The 14,405-nt window shown below is 48.5% G+C and overlaps 2 protein-coding genes across 2 annotated transcripts; both read left to right on the forward strand.

Moving 5' to 3' along the window:
* Positions 1-7,255: 7,255 nt before the first annotated feature.
* BO82DRAFT_107153 (uncharacterized protein) lies at positions 7,256-9,490 on the forward strand. Its single transcript, XM_025629772.1, has 5 exons — positions 7,256-7,545; positions 7,600-7,804; positions 7,860-8,297; positions 8,357-8,536; positions 8,598-9,490. The coding sequence occupies exons 1-5, from the start codon at positions 7,450-7,452 to the stop codon at positions 9,326-9,328; spliced, it is 1,650 nt and encodes a 549-aa protein (XP_025490649.1). The 5' UTR covers positions 7,256-7,449; the 3' UTR covers positions 9,329-9,490.
* A 2,599-nt stretch (positions 9,491-12,089) lies between these two features.
* Positions 12,090-14,259, forward strand: BO82DRAFT_312713 (MFS transporter). Its single transcript, XM_025632449.1, has 3 exons — positions 12,090-12,765; positions 12,829-13,230; positions 13,304-14,259. The coding sequence occupies exons 1-3, from the start codon at positions 12,529-12,531 to the stop codon at positions 14,003-14,005; spliced, it is 1,341 nt and encodes a 446-aa protein (XP_025490650.1). The 5' UTR covers positions 12,090-12,528; the 3' UTR covers positions 14,006-14,259.
* The last annotated feature ends 146 nt before the right edge of the window (positions 14,260-14,405 follow it).

Here is a 14,405-nt window from a genome sequence, read left to right on the forward strand (position 1 = left end):
CACATCTCGTTTGTATTACCGACCTTCGCCATCTCACTACCTACCTAGCTAAACAATACTCAAGGTTAAGAAGTGGAGAATCGACCTTCATCAATTGCAAGTGTGCAGCTACCTTGAAAGCCCTTCCATTTTTCAGTCAATGCAATCAGCTAGAAGGAGACTGCCCTCTGAGACAGGAGAGTGCTAGTTGACTAACCGCGATCGGTCAGTCGGTGTCTTGGGCAGCTCGCTCGTGTCCAAAGTCCATGCTTCTATGAGTATATACTTTGGCGGATCTGACACATGACGCTAGTGAATGATATTTAGACATGGTGTTGGAATGCGCGACAACACCCGAGTAATTACAGAACGTATTAGCAGGAAAACGCATTTTGTCAGGGTAGCATACACTCAGTACAAATTTTGGGATGAAGCAATGAGAAACTGACTAGACACCGCCATGTCTCGCTGAATGATCGCCTCTTCAGCCAATATCGGGCATCAAAGCTAGCTGTGACCAATGTACTGATCACAGCATGACAAAGGAGGAAGGAGGGAAGGAAAACCGAAGGGAATAACTTGAAGATATGCCTTCATAGCAAACCATCATTGGGTAACTAAGTAGTTAGGAGTTGGTCGATTTCCATTCTAACAGCAGGATTTCACTCAAGCGGAATTTATGCACCTCGATATGCTTCATGCGCGGCCATGCCACCTCCACCGCCTTGTTTGATATCGTGGCGGTGAGGTTATTTTGTGTTCCCGCCTGCAAACTGTACTGTACCTCCGTACTCTGTGCACCGTACAATAATAGATAGGCATCAGATGTCGCTTGATGCAAGTGTTGTGCCTTCCCACGAGCTCGTGGGCCTCTAATACTTCGTTTTTCGTTTCTCTTCTTCGCCCCCACTATTGCTGCTGCTACTGCCACGTTGCGGGCCATACATATTTTTTTTCTTCGTTTTTTATCACGCTTCATGCAATGTCGGTTCCTCGTTTCTAAAACGTGCGTTAAAACTCTGTGCTGTCGTAGAGTTAATAAGATGGAAGGTATACGGTGTGCTGGAAGAAGTGTAAGACCGGGTAGAAAGTCCTGAGGGTCTGGACTCGGATATGTCGGCCGGTGGTAAGATGAAAAGGGGTTATGGTGGTCATCTGCCAGGTGCGCATCTTCCCCCCTCCATCTTCTCTTTCCCTTGGCGGTCACTTCCTGGGAGCACAGACAAGCATGGTTTAAACAAACACCGCACGTCTCCAGATGTGTAATGGGTGGGATATTGGTGGAACGAGGGGGTTGTGCTGGAGATGAAAGGATAGGCGGTCTGTATACTCTGTCTTGAATTAAATTAACCGGCTTGATTGACTACAGTATCGATAATGATGATTTTGTTGTTGTTGTTGCTGTTGCTGCTGCCTTGAGAGAAAGGGTTGTGCCTGGTGCCTTTCCACTGTTCTACGGGAAAAGTAAGGAGCATAAAGTTATGTTATGGCTAATTGACAGCCATAGCGTTCGGATGACAGCGGACTAGTCGGGTGTGTCAGGTGGCTCTGACGAAAATCCTTCCTCATCGTGACAGCGGGCGATTCTCTCTTAGTCATGGCTCGGTTGGTACTCCTACAGAGTACCAGTAGGAGTATTATTGGCAGGCTGGTTATCTACCAATGAACCATCCAGAAAAAGTAAATCAAATCAAATCAAATCAAATAAAGATAAGATATGGTTTCGCACTTTGTTTGTGTGCCTGGCATGTTTGCATGCCCTCACTTACATAGTAAGTCAACTTACCGCCGGAACTACTGGCGCCAAGTACGTGGTCGGATTAGGCTGGTGGTTACGCAGTACTACTTTCTGTGGCACTCTAGCCGAGTATTATCGTTCACCAGGGGACAAACAAGCATTCGTTTTCCACTGATTAACTGGTCGGCTTCAAGTCCCTCTAGGATAGTGGACTTCATGGTTGGACAGTAACTGATTGCCAATGACTTTTGATGGCCATTGTGAACACAGGCTGAAGTGACACGGTGCCGACGACCCCCTCGAGGCTTTTCTGGTACCGGCAAAAGTACAGCATTGGCGAGGCTCCTTTACCCTCCCCCCCTCACTTCCTCCACCCGCGGGCTCATTTTGAATTTGAGGCTGGAGTATATTGCGCCTTGGTCCCGTACTAAGAGGTTCTTTGGGACCCAGATCGGAGCCGTAGCCACCACGCTGGGACTTCTTATCTGCCCCGTTTCACATGGCTCAGGCATTTCAGAGTTCAGCTACGGGTGGTCGATGCTCGAACCATGTTAAAGCATCGCCGTGTACTTTTCTGGCTTTGCTTCATGTCGTTCTGAATAGGCTTTTTCCCGAAAGAAAAAACCGCCCACTGCCGAGGTAGTCGGCGTCCATGACTCGGGTTGATTGCTTTTCTTTGTCTCGGGGTTCATGGTAGCTTCAAACTAGACAGCTAGTTTGATGGTGAAGATCAAAGAAACTCCATATCGGGAGACTCCGACTAGCGACACTAGTTACAATGGAGGGGGAACTCACAGGTATAGGGTTGGGGATCTGAATTTTTGGCTGGCTGCTCGTTTCAATTGCTACTTCGTTCTCGGGTCTCCATTGGCGAGAAAGCAAGCAGGCGGTGCTCTTGCTTGCAACAAAGAGTTTAAAGACACTTGCCGCATTGACACACGAGTGATTGAAACTAGTTGTTATGGGTAGATTACTTCTTTGTCGCGGGGGGGAGGGGATTAGATTTGTTAACAGACAGCTGACTTATAGGTACATCACTGCACTCATATCGCCAAGTGAGCTCCTATGCCCTGTCAATCCCGATGACAGGAAAAGTACTCCGTACTGTTGTTCGTATCCTCTCGGTCGAAAACGTACTGTTCCTACTCAGCAATGTCATCATCCCGGCCTACACGTACTGGCGACTTAACCACTCTGGGTAGATGCACTACTCAACCTGAGTACTGGAATTCTGTCATACCTTCCTATGGTTGGCAGATCAATCCTTAGCTCTTCCCCTCTCCCCTCTTTACTCCCCCCCACCCTCTCGATTGGCACACTAGCGCCCCGGGGCAAATCTTCTTAGATCCGCGCTCGATTGGGGGACCAAGATCACCCCTCCAGACACAGTCGTCACTGTTTCTTCGTCTATCGCAAACCCTTCTCGAAGTTTTTTTTTTTTTTTTTTTTGGTTGGTGTGAGCCCCGATTTCCTCTTTCGAGACGACCCCCCCTCTCTTTTATCATTGCATTACATGCAGTTCGACGATTGTCTTCAGTACTTTGTTCTCAAGGACCCTAGATGACATATTTCTGCTCATTACGTGATTCGAGGCCGGCTTACTCATGCATCGAGAGCGACGGCCTTTCTAGCGTCATACTGCTGTTCACTGCTACAGATGCTTGGTCGATATACCTCGAGCAAAATCAACCCTAAGCCAATCCCCTGCCCCCTTCTCATCCCGCCCTTGCTCGAGTTGCTCGAGTTCCTGCATTTGAACGATCACGGGAATTGGTCTCCGATGACTTTATCAGGCCATCTCTTTTTCGTGCATTGTTCGCTGACTAGGGAGGTTACTACACAGTAGTATCTATGGATCTGACAAAATGGGGAAAGGTCTTTCTCGGGTAATTCCAATCCATCGTATCAAGTTATGTGTCTGAGTCACCTGAGCATAACGTATGCGCTTCTTAATCTCATTTCGTTTGGTTGGACCGCCAGCGGCATGGAGGGCCGGTGATAGGACCTCTGTTTCGTACTGGATAAGAGACATGTTACTGATAAGTTATTCTTGGGAAAGGCTCCATTTGCATCGTGGGTCTGAAGAACGAACACTGTTGATCTGAAGAATAACTCCCAACCGAGCATCTTGTCGATGTATCAGTAAGTTATCGATCGTTCTTCCTGAGAATATGATGTCCAATGTCCACTCGGTTGCGGAGTACAAACCTCCACAGCTAACTTACAGATTGGAGGGGAAAAGGAAAAGAGGACAACCTCACTAGACTACCTACTAATCTACACACCACACAAACGAAAGAGACCAAAAGTACGGTCGGTGGTGGTACTTAGTCAACTAGTCGTGTCCAGGTTGTGTGTAGTTACTCCCGTTCTGGTGGAATTGGCCATTTCGGCCTAGGTCTAAGCGTGGGCTGGATTGTATGTGTGTGTGTGTGTGTGTTGTGTTTGTGCACTGTGTAGTTTTTGGTGTGTGATGGTGTGTGTGTGGGACATTTTGGGTTTTCTGACGATATGCGATGCGGCGGCCTGTGCGTAATTCGGGGGAAACTCGAGGGCTGGCCGGCCGTCGCCGCTGATGGTGGCCGCGCGCCGTTCCTTGGTTTGGTTTGGTCTTTTGTTTTTTTTTTTTTCTTTTTTTCGGTTCTGATTTTTTCTCGTGGTAAATATCTTGCCCTTTCGGTCTTGTCTATCGCGTCGTACAAGCTGCAAGCCTTCCGAGAGGCAAATTAGGGGAGATTGTTCTTTCTGTGGTGTGTAGATTTTGGAGGTAACTGTACAGTATCCATGACACAGTGCATTTGTAGTGTTGCTCTGTGAGCATTCGATACCTGGTCTCAGCTATGGCATGGATGTTTGTAGAATGATATTAGAGGGCCAAGAGAATGGTTTCTACTACTTTGACTCGGAATACCCAACAATTTGATACAGTGTATCTACTTATGAGGCGCTGACTGTACCGTACTGTACATACATACATCCGTATAGTCGTTCTGACTTACCTCTGTGGATAAGTTAAGGGCGGGGTTTAGGGGAGGAGGGGGAAGTCCACCACCACCACTATCAGTATATATGTATGTATGTATGTATCTATCCATCTATCCATCTATCCAGAAGGTTATCCTAGATTAGTAGGCAGATTTGCTGGTGACGTTGAAGGATAATCCAGGTTTGCAGGGGACAGTCGCTCTCTCTCCGACTCCGTTCCGTCATCCACGGAGTGATACCGGTAGTTGTACTCCGTCGTTAACTGGGAGGCTTGCTTGCTGTCAGGTAAACCGGATTTTCCCATCGGACTGGGGGAGCTGGGGAGCTGGGGAGCTGGGGGAGCTGTCGCCGAAACGTCAAGAAGGCGTGGCTGTACTCCTTACGTATGGGATTCAGCCCAAGAGACCTGCCGGTGGCTTGACGGTTTGCTTTACCGGGGAGACGAGAGAAAAGGAAGCTGCGTTGCAGTGTGCAGTCATCAGTGTGGGTGTGGGTGTGGTGTGTGTATGAGAGAAAGAGGAAAAGACACAAACCGGTTCCATGTTGGCGGGCGAGAGCGCGATCTGCAGTAGCCAATGACGACGACGGGTTAAGTGTTGTCGTGCTGGGGAGATTTGAGAAGGCGAAATAAATTGAGATTAAAATAAAAGTCAAAAATAAAATGACAAGAAAAAAAAAAAAAAAAAAAGTCCCAGCTGCGCAGGAAGCCGCGTCCCGGAAAGACCATCCCTGCTCAAACCGCTAGATAAGTGGCGGTTAGACTCGATTTTCGAAATAGTACGGAGTATTGGCGATGTCAGTATGTCAGAATGTCAGTCGTTATGTCAAATAACTTAGCTCCTACTAAACTTATGTCAATCCAGCTTAGTGTTACCCTCCCCGCCCAAATAAACTAAATTCTCCTCCCTATCTCTTTTCCTTCCAGAGAGTGCTTTTGTCCTGCGTACACTAGACTGACGGGGACCGCCGGATCGGACTGGAGAACCTGAGATTTGACCCATAAGGGCTATCTGAATATTCCACCTGCTAAGGAGATCGAAAGTATCCATCATTCTTGAAGATCTCTTATTGCCTCTTTGCAGCAATCATCAGTGTGTCTGGGGGATCGAGAAGACTACTTACTCAGTATAGCGCGCACATTCGCCTTTCGGCTGTCATCACCGTAAATAAATCTCTCCCCAGGCTCTCGGGATGGCGGAGTCCAGGCAATTATCGATGCGCCACCGTTCGGATTCTTATGACAGTGGAAAGTGTGAGTCCTGGGGAAGAAAAAGGGAGGAGCGCCAACTGCTGCCATAGCCACTTAGCTTGACGATCTACAAATAGTAGTCTCACTTTAGTGCCTTAGCATCGAGATATATGTCCATCAGAATAATCTTAAATTAAATTCAAATGGGAAAAGAAAAATAAATGTCAGAAAAAAAATGACCCTTGCCAAAAACAAAAAAATCATTTTTAAAAGAAAAAGAAAATAAACTAAACTAAAAAGAAAGACCATGGTCTAAAATAATTTCCCCAGCACCAAAGGGAGGAAAAAAAAAAGCAACGAGACCGTCTACCGCATGGCTTACCGAAAACATGCAGCCGCATTTTGTACCAATGCCTTTGCGTCGTCTGGGTGTTTCGGCTCTGATACACTCAAGGATCATCCATGCTCCATGCTGCTGGAACCTCCTCCCCCAGGTCCATGCCAAATCGGGATGGTTTTCGAACTGACAGAAGAAAAAAGAGGGGAGCAATCAATCAATCCATCATGGCTGGCATGGGTGGGTTCTTGGGGTTCTTTTGTCCACAGACCACAGATGCACATCGAGATCCTTTCACTTCTATCTCGCAGACAGTCCAAAAGGTCCAGCTCCAGTCCTTTTCTTCTGCGCTCTTCTCTTCCCTTGATCTTTATAAGAACCTCATTGCACTCCTCACCGTTGCTTCCTTTCTGTTTATTTTTACTTCACTCCTCTGCTCCATATCAGACTGGACTGATCCTTCTATCTTACACTACTATATATACTGGACTATACTTTGCAATCTTCTTTATCGCCTTTACTCATTCCTGCTCGCCTTCCACTTCAGGAAAGACCCAATCCTCAGTCCGTACTACATCGAGTACCGTTTGTGTCACCAAGCTTCTTCGAACCCATTCTAGCACAACGCAAGCAGCCTATACTTCACCGAATCACCTTCGACTGTGTGTGCTAGGATTGGTTGCCAGCAGCTGTCTCGCCACTATATCCCAGACGGCACCGAGGAACAGCGTTCTCTGTTGGGTGAGTAGCTGATTTCTGCTCTGTCCCTGTCCGGTCTTTCGGTTTGTTTGAGACCGGGGGTATGGGTTCATACTTCCGCGTGACGGCAATCCGGGGACGAGGCACTGTATATAGTGCCCATGCTATGTCACTATCAGGGGTCAAGCACTGTTGCAGCAGCGATTTCAGTCGAATGAGGAAGCTGACCTTCGTCTGCCGTTCGTGCGCCACAGCATTTACCACACAAACATTGCAAAGGGCGCAATATCTCTTTGTTTGAGCCGGACGACTCGACAAACCTCAGAGTTGCACTACATATTCAGCAACCTTTCACCTGCGATAGCGATCAAGCCTCGCCAAACTTATGCACCAAGTCTTCGTGAACATCAAGCGTTCGTTCTGACACCCGGTTTGGCTTGCTTAAGTCCAGATCGTTCGATACGATACAATCTCATAAGAATCACGACCATTCTCAAGTCTTTCATCTAATACACATTCACCATGGTTTACACACCTGCAACTCCGTCGGGGTCGGGGCCTACCAAGAGGCCCGCCTCTAGCCTTCAAGATGGCGTTCTCGGATGGGAAACTGCTCCAGTGGGTGTCCTTGACGTCGCTCCTGTCTTGTATTCATTAACATGTTCGCCATAGGTCATGAACGCCTCTTTGCAAACAACCGTCAACATGCCCTTCAGCCACTACTCTCTTATCTACTTGGATCACATGGGCCGGCTGCAGGTTCAAGAGTCGCCTTCAATCAGCGGCCAGAACATGACTATCTTCAGCAACGACGTGCGAGAGAAATTCCTAGAGATACTGGGCTCACAAGTCGGCTATAGACAGCCTTTGATTCGCAGTATGTGTCTGCGAGCCATGTATGGCGAGTGAAAGCACCAGCTAACGCAGTCCAGGAACCTCCGGTGTTAGTCCCACTGCTCTGAACAACGATCGCATGAATGAGAGATACCGGCGCCAGGGCAAGAAGCGCAGAACTCAGCCTAGCGCTTCCTCTTCAAATCTGCGATACTCGAACCCCTACACCAATACCGTGCAAGATCTGCCCCCCGTTGTTGCTGTCACCAGGGTTGCCATCCAGATTGGCGACGCGGAGAAGTTACTGCAGTACTACCGGGTAGCTCTGATCAACGTTCAGCAGCAAAACTGCCGTATCATCGCCAAAGCATTCATTAAGTACATTGAGCCGCGGAAGCAAGTGCGGCACCCATACAACGGTGGCCGACCCAGGCCAGGAGCGCCACCAGGAACCAAAGGAGATCCGGAGTTGACGAAGCCCGCATGGTGGCCAGCGGATGTGATTCACAAGGAGCCTGATCATCTCAAGAAGAACGGTATGTTTGTTTGCGTTGAGATTTGCGCGAATATTGGCACTGACTCTTTTGCGCAATAGAACGGATCAAGCTTCTTCTCCACATTATTCGAAACCTCGCCCAGCACGGCATCACTCCAGAAGATTTGCAGGAGGTTGCGCATGACTGCAGAAGACACATCCCCGTCGAAAAGATGGCTATCCTGGACGAAATGTTCAGGGTCCGCAAGATGGAGGTGCGGTACGAGACGGGCGAAGTTGGTAAGATTCAATCTCGTGGGTTTGTGAGACAGAGGAATCCCGGCTAACGAAGACTTCTCAGATGCGACCACCATTGTGTACGTCGAGGCAAGAGACGACAAGGAAGAGAAGGATGAGGGCAATGAGAAGGACATTGACTGTGTGGTTGAGCCGGAACAGAAGATCGAGCCGGAAGAGACCGAGTGCAACGAGGTGATCACCTCAACGGCATCTTCAATTGAAGACTTGTCTGCTCCATTCACAGCCATGGATCATCCAGTCAGCATGTCCTCTCACCGTGCCATCTCGATGGGAGCGGATCAGGGCCAGCTCTTCCCTCTACCAGAGTCGCTGAGCTACGGTGAGACGGATCGACTACAGGGGCAATCTTTCTACTCGGCCGCCGGGGACTTCAAGGACGAGTATACATCGCCCACAGTAATCAACACCCCCACAAGCAGCGAGATGCCCAGTCCGCTCGAGCAGACCTCGTCATTCGACTGCATGACCCCTGCTCCTCTCAGTACTGCCGCTGGCTCGGAACACCATCGCCCTACGACCATGTCCATGCAGCACTCTGTCGGACCATACGATAGTTGGGCCGCGCCATCCTACCGTCCACAACCCCTGTACAGCTCCTTCGACTACAGCACGGTAGCAACCAGCCAAGCGATGTCCCAGCCGGCTATGCACTACCAGATGCCGATGCCAGAGATGCACGGCCTGCCTGAGCTGGGAAGCCCCTCGAGGATGTCCTTCCGGACCGGCTCCTTGAGTCATTCGAACCTCCACCAGTCTGCTGAGCAGCTGTGAATATCGACCGCACACGAAATGACCACGCAACGAACATATATGAACTTCCTTTTCTCCGTCTCTTTTTTTTTTCTTCTGTTGTTCTGGACTGGTGTACCTTTTTTTTTTTTGCTGGCTTTGTCACCGTTTTTCTTCATGTGTACTTGACTTAGAATTGTTGGGTGGTGAGGATTGCCTTTTTGTGACTTTTGTGACGCCCTGGATGGGGTGGCTGCTGGGATTGACATGAATAGATTTTGGGAAAGCAAAGGGCGCTCGTGTTTTGAAAACTCCTTTGCTCCTGTCGTCGTTTTCGGGACATGGAAGCAGGTAGTATATTGTGTTTTATTGACTTTGGTTTGGCTTATTCTCTGGATTCTTTCGCTTTTCATTTGTTTTGTTGGGCTTTTGTGAAGGGTGGGTTGGTACAGTACTTGACAGCAGCGTTTTAGCGTCCTTTCTTCTTGTACCTAGTGGTACCTGCCAAAAGAATTGCCTGAGCGATACACGTTTCTTAATGAGTTCCGCGTCTGAGTGTAAGACGAAACGTAAGACTTGTCCGACGATGTTCGAGGGAGACGTCGATCTACGTTTACTCAAGTGACCAAGCCGACTGCTCGTCAGCAGCATAGCAAGTCATAAGACGCCCCTCCCGAGAAAAAAAAATTGTAACAGAAGGGAATTGCTGGTAGTCGCCTTTCCAAGCTTACTCCCATCAGGTGTCTTAATGGCAGTCCAGAGTTGGGTAGGTGTCTCCAGGATGGGTGAGTATCGAAATACTAGTCGAGGGTGAGTTAGTTTTCTGAAGTTTGCGTGAGGACGGAGAGAGGCTGAGTGGGATCGCCTTTGCCATCTGGGTCGATTGAATATCCCCATCCTAAGCTGTAAGGCTCTTAAAGAACAGACCTTAACACTGTCATTTCACAGGATGTGCTTCCTTGCTTCAGCGCTATCGTGAGCCCTTCCCCATGGAGCTTCTCTGATGCGATCGAACTGATTTTAGCTCTTGGCTGGTGCCAGAGGTAGAGAGAGGTGACTGAGTTTTTTGGAAGAGATGTGATATGAAAGTAGCCGGAGATGACAATGACTATCTTCACCACCAAAGAAAGGAAAGGGTGACAGAAAGAACCTCCGGGAATACTGACTACTAAGTCCGGAGTTTCGCATATCTATGACGACTTCTGCACGGCATGGACTGAGGCGCCGGGAGCGGCAGCGGAGGCGGCTGAGGTAGTGGTCTTAGCGGAGGGTGACTCTTACCTGTTCCTGCTGCTGTAGTCTTCGTCAGGATGTTTAGTCTGGTCCATCATAATTCATTCATTGCTCACGGGGCCCAGTTGATCTCTGCTCTAGCAAGTTTCACTCACTCAAGAAAGTCGGTTTGTAATTTACTCACAGTACTATGTCTAGTTTCACCACCCTTCTAGAGATGGGACTAGACAGAGCTGCTTATAGCTATGGTTGAATTTGATGGCGTAGATGCGGTGGTGAAACATGGCTCTTTCCTGCCAGGGTGGCAGTGCTACGGTATGTCTTTCAAAGTCTTGTACCCAAGCTCGGCTAGTATGCGACATCTGACTCTGTATCAGGGATAGGCAGGCTTTACATCACTGATCGTGACTGGTTAAGATGCTAACAGGGTCGTTTAGGTGGTGCGGTCGGGATGGTAGGGAAAGAGGTTGCAGATGAGTTGGTGGTAGTGGTGAAGTTTTTGGTTTCCACCCGGGTCCGAAGTTTGGGATTCCATCCAGAGTTTTTTCAAGTCCCCCCCCTACTATACAGTTATCGCCATACGGACTTCAAGTTCGGAGATAGAAATCCGTGGTTCATAGTCCTATGCTCAGAAAAGCCATGGTGGAAAGGCTGTGGTTTTAAGCCTCGTGACCCAATACATTTGATCTTCACCTATAGAACCTATCACTATACCAATCTGGCTGGCCAAAAATATTATCACAGAAGAAACGGCCTTTGATCTACTTATTCTTGGAAGTATTAGTTCTCTCTGCATCCCTCAGTTCGTTTGCCACAAAATCCAAGAATTCTGAAGCCAAATCCTGTGGCAAGCCTGCCTTCGAAAGCCGAGCCTCCATCGCAGAATCAACAAGACGCGGTTGGCCGTTTGTTTGGCAGCAATGGCTCTAGTGAAGCGGACGGATTCAAGCTTGCATGCTGGACAAGGTATAGCGGTATGGCTTATAGTTAGTTAGTTAGTACGAGAAAGCTTATGTAAATGCAGTACCGACTCATTAACAATGGCATAAACGTCAACATCGCTGATACCAGGCTCGTATGCGCCGTACCCAGCAGCGCCGAAGGACTAGATAGCCCAAAGATTCCCTTCCAGCTCGTCTTGCAGATTGCCGACCAGGCTGTGTAAGTAAATATCTAAGTGGCTATCCACCCCCTCGGTCGACACGTAGACTGGTTGGTCTGGAGAGCGAAGGAGATAATTGGCCATGCTGGCTATCAATATAGTCTCACTCGGCTTGGATATCAAGCGGATTCTGATAGGCTAGTTAGGTGTCGTGAGACCGCCTCATTGGCCCTGGCAAGCAAATAGCGACGATGGATGGTATGAAGCGACTGAAGCGGCCCTACATCTTTGATATAGCACTTTAGTAGGCACCATTGTCATGTGAGAGGTGGGCCTAACTAGATCGTACCAAATGATATGATTATCCGGAGTAACCCCTACCCTACCCCATTGGACAAAACAAATCAATCCTGGGAGAAGCATTTTCCCCGTCCACCTTTCGCTTTCTCTTTTTCTCGAAGATGCGCCGCAAACGCCGCCGGCGTCGAGTGCGTTGTATCTTTCCCCTGCGTCGAGACGGGTTGTCTGTGCCAAGTTCTACCCCGCCCGCCACAGGCTTCTACTTGGAGGTTGTGAGCTTGTGATACAGACCACTATTCTACTAGTGGACGAGAACGCCTATCTTTCATTCCATAACAAAACAGCAGAAGCGCACCCGGTCCTACTGTTAGATTGTACATCAAGGGCGTTTGATAGCGGAGAAAGCCGCAGAAGCACTACATCCTCCTACACAGGCCACAGAACGTATGCCATAGCCTGGGCAAGGGTTTGCCGAAAAGCCTAGTTATCAGCACTTTTGGCCTCTCGGCCTTGCTCCTCTTGCTATTTTAAGAAGCCCCAATCCTGCACTCAACGCAAATTCCCAAAGGTCTCCGCAAATATTCTAGAAGACCCATACCCCACAAGTATGAATCCCGAGCGAGAGATTTCAATTTCCAGAGCACCAGAGCCAACGTCCGATAGAGGAGACAGCTCCCCAGACATATTCAGCTTTCAACAAGAAGAGTCCCCGCCATTACATGCCGTTCCTCTTGCACTAAGATGGAACGAGTCTAAGACTTCGATATGGAGATTGACTGCCACATTTTGGTGTGCATTTGTGATGGGATCCAATGATGCTACATATGGAGCAATAATACCCTATGTTTGTATCCTCCCCTTATTTCACGGATACAACCACTGATCCGGTCTTGCTCGTATTATTCAGCTAGAACAGTACTATCAGAAAACCTATACGACCATCTCCTTCGTGTTCCTTTCACCGTTTGTGGGCTATGCCTTGTCTGCAATCATAAACAATCCAATTCATCAATCCCTCGGCCGGCGAGGCATTGCGATAATCGCACCGAGTTGTCATTCGATTGCCTTTGTGATCATATCAACTCACCCGCCCTTTCCAGCTTTAGTGATAGCGTATATTTTTGTTGGCATCGGCAGCGGACTTCACAATGCAGCGTGGAATGTCTGGATTGGAAATATGGCGAACTCACATGAAGTTTTGGGTTTCTTTCATGGCTTTTATGGTGTCGGAGCCACGACTAGTCCTCTTCTTGCGACAACCTGGATCACGAAAGCCGGGTGGCAATGGTACTCTTATTATTATCTGCTGGTATTAGTTTCCCTCCAGCTTCTCGTATCTTATGTTAGCTACTGGGAAATGCTTAGCTAACAGCTTGATATAGACCGGGGAAGCTATTATATCGCTGGTGTATGCGACCAGTGCGTTCTGGAATGAGACGGAGGCAAGATATCGGTTAGAAAATGCCAGCTTTCCCGGGAGAGGAAGGGGGGCTTTCTCCCAGATCCACTTCGCACTCAAATACAAGGTGACTTGGATATGTGCTGCCTTTCTGTTCCTCTACGGAGGTATTGAGGTCGCAATCGGTGGCTGGATTGTCGTCTTCATGACAACTGTCCGCCACGGCGGCGCATTCGAATCTGGATTAGCAGAGACAGGTTTCTGGCTCGGTATCACAGTCGGCAGATTTGTGCTAGGATTTGTCTCACCGCGAATTGGAGAGAGGCTATCCATTGCTATCTACATCCTTTTTGCCATTGCGCTTGAAATTGTTTTTTGGCTCGTACCCGAATTTATTGTTTCTGCTCTCGCTGTTTCACTTGTCGGGTTCTTCATGGGGACCATTTTCCCCGGCGCTGTGATTGTGACCACGCGCCTGCTGCCCAGAAACCTTCACGTTGCTGCTATCGGGTTTGCAGCTGCGATTTCCATGGGAGGCGGTGCTGTGTTTCCGTTCATCATTGGCATTACCGCTCAGACTAAAGGAGTTACAGTGTTGCAGCCTATCTTGCTTGCGATGCTGGCTGTTTCCTTAGGAATCTGGTCCACATTGTTCAGGCTTCCGCGGCTAGAAACGTCGCACTGACTGCGGCGACCGCATTCACACAGTCGTCAATAATTCTTGCTGGCGCAAGGCAATGAGCGGAACCACTGGCAACACCTTACCAGCGGTAGAATGCCCGTGCGGACAGGGTCAAGGACTAAGGAAATCAGACTTAAAATTGCAGGAGACAGTTTACCTCAAAAGGTGACATAATTAACGAGCTGAGAAATCAAGGGAGCGAGACAACAACAAGATGATTATCACTGTATGTTACATATTATCAACTACTCATAATCTAGTGGTTAGGTACAAAAATTCTAATTAACCTAACCGAACCTGGCTGTTAGCTACTCTAAATGCAACAGTTATTCCTTGGAATATGTCAACGAAGTTAAGACATCAGAGAAGAGGTTCTGGGACGTGTTTTATATGAGTCTTCTTT

The sequence above is a fragment of the Aspergillus uvarum genome (assembly GCF_003184745.1).
Source record: "Aspergillus uvarum CBS 121591 unplaced genomic scaffold BO82scaffold_36, whole genome shotgun sequence".
NCBI lineage: Eukaryota > Fungi > Ascomycota > Eurotiomycetes > Eurotiales > Aspergillaceae > Aspergillus > Aspergillus uvarum.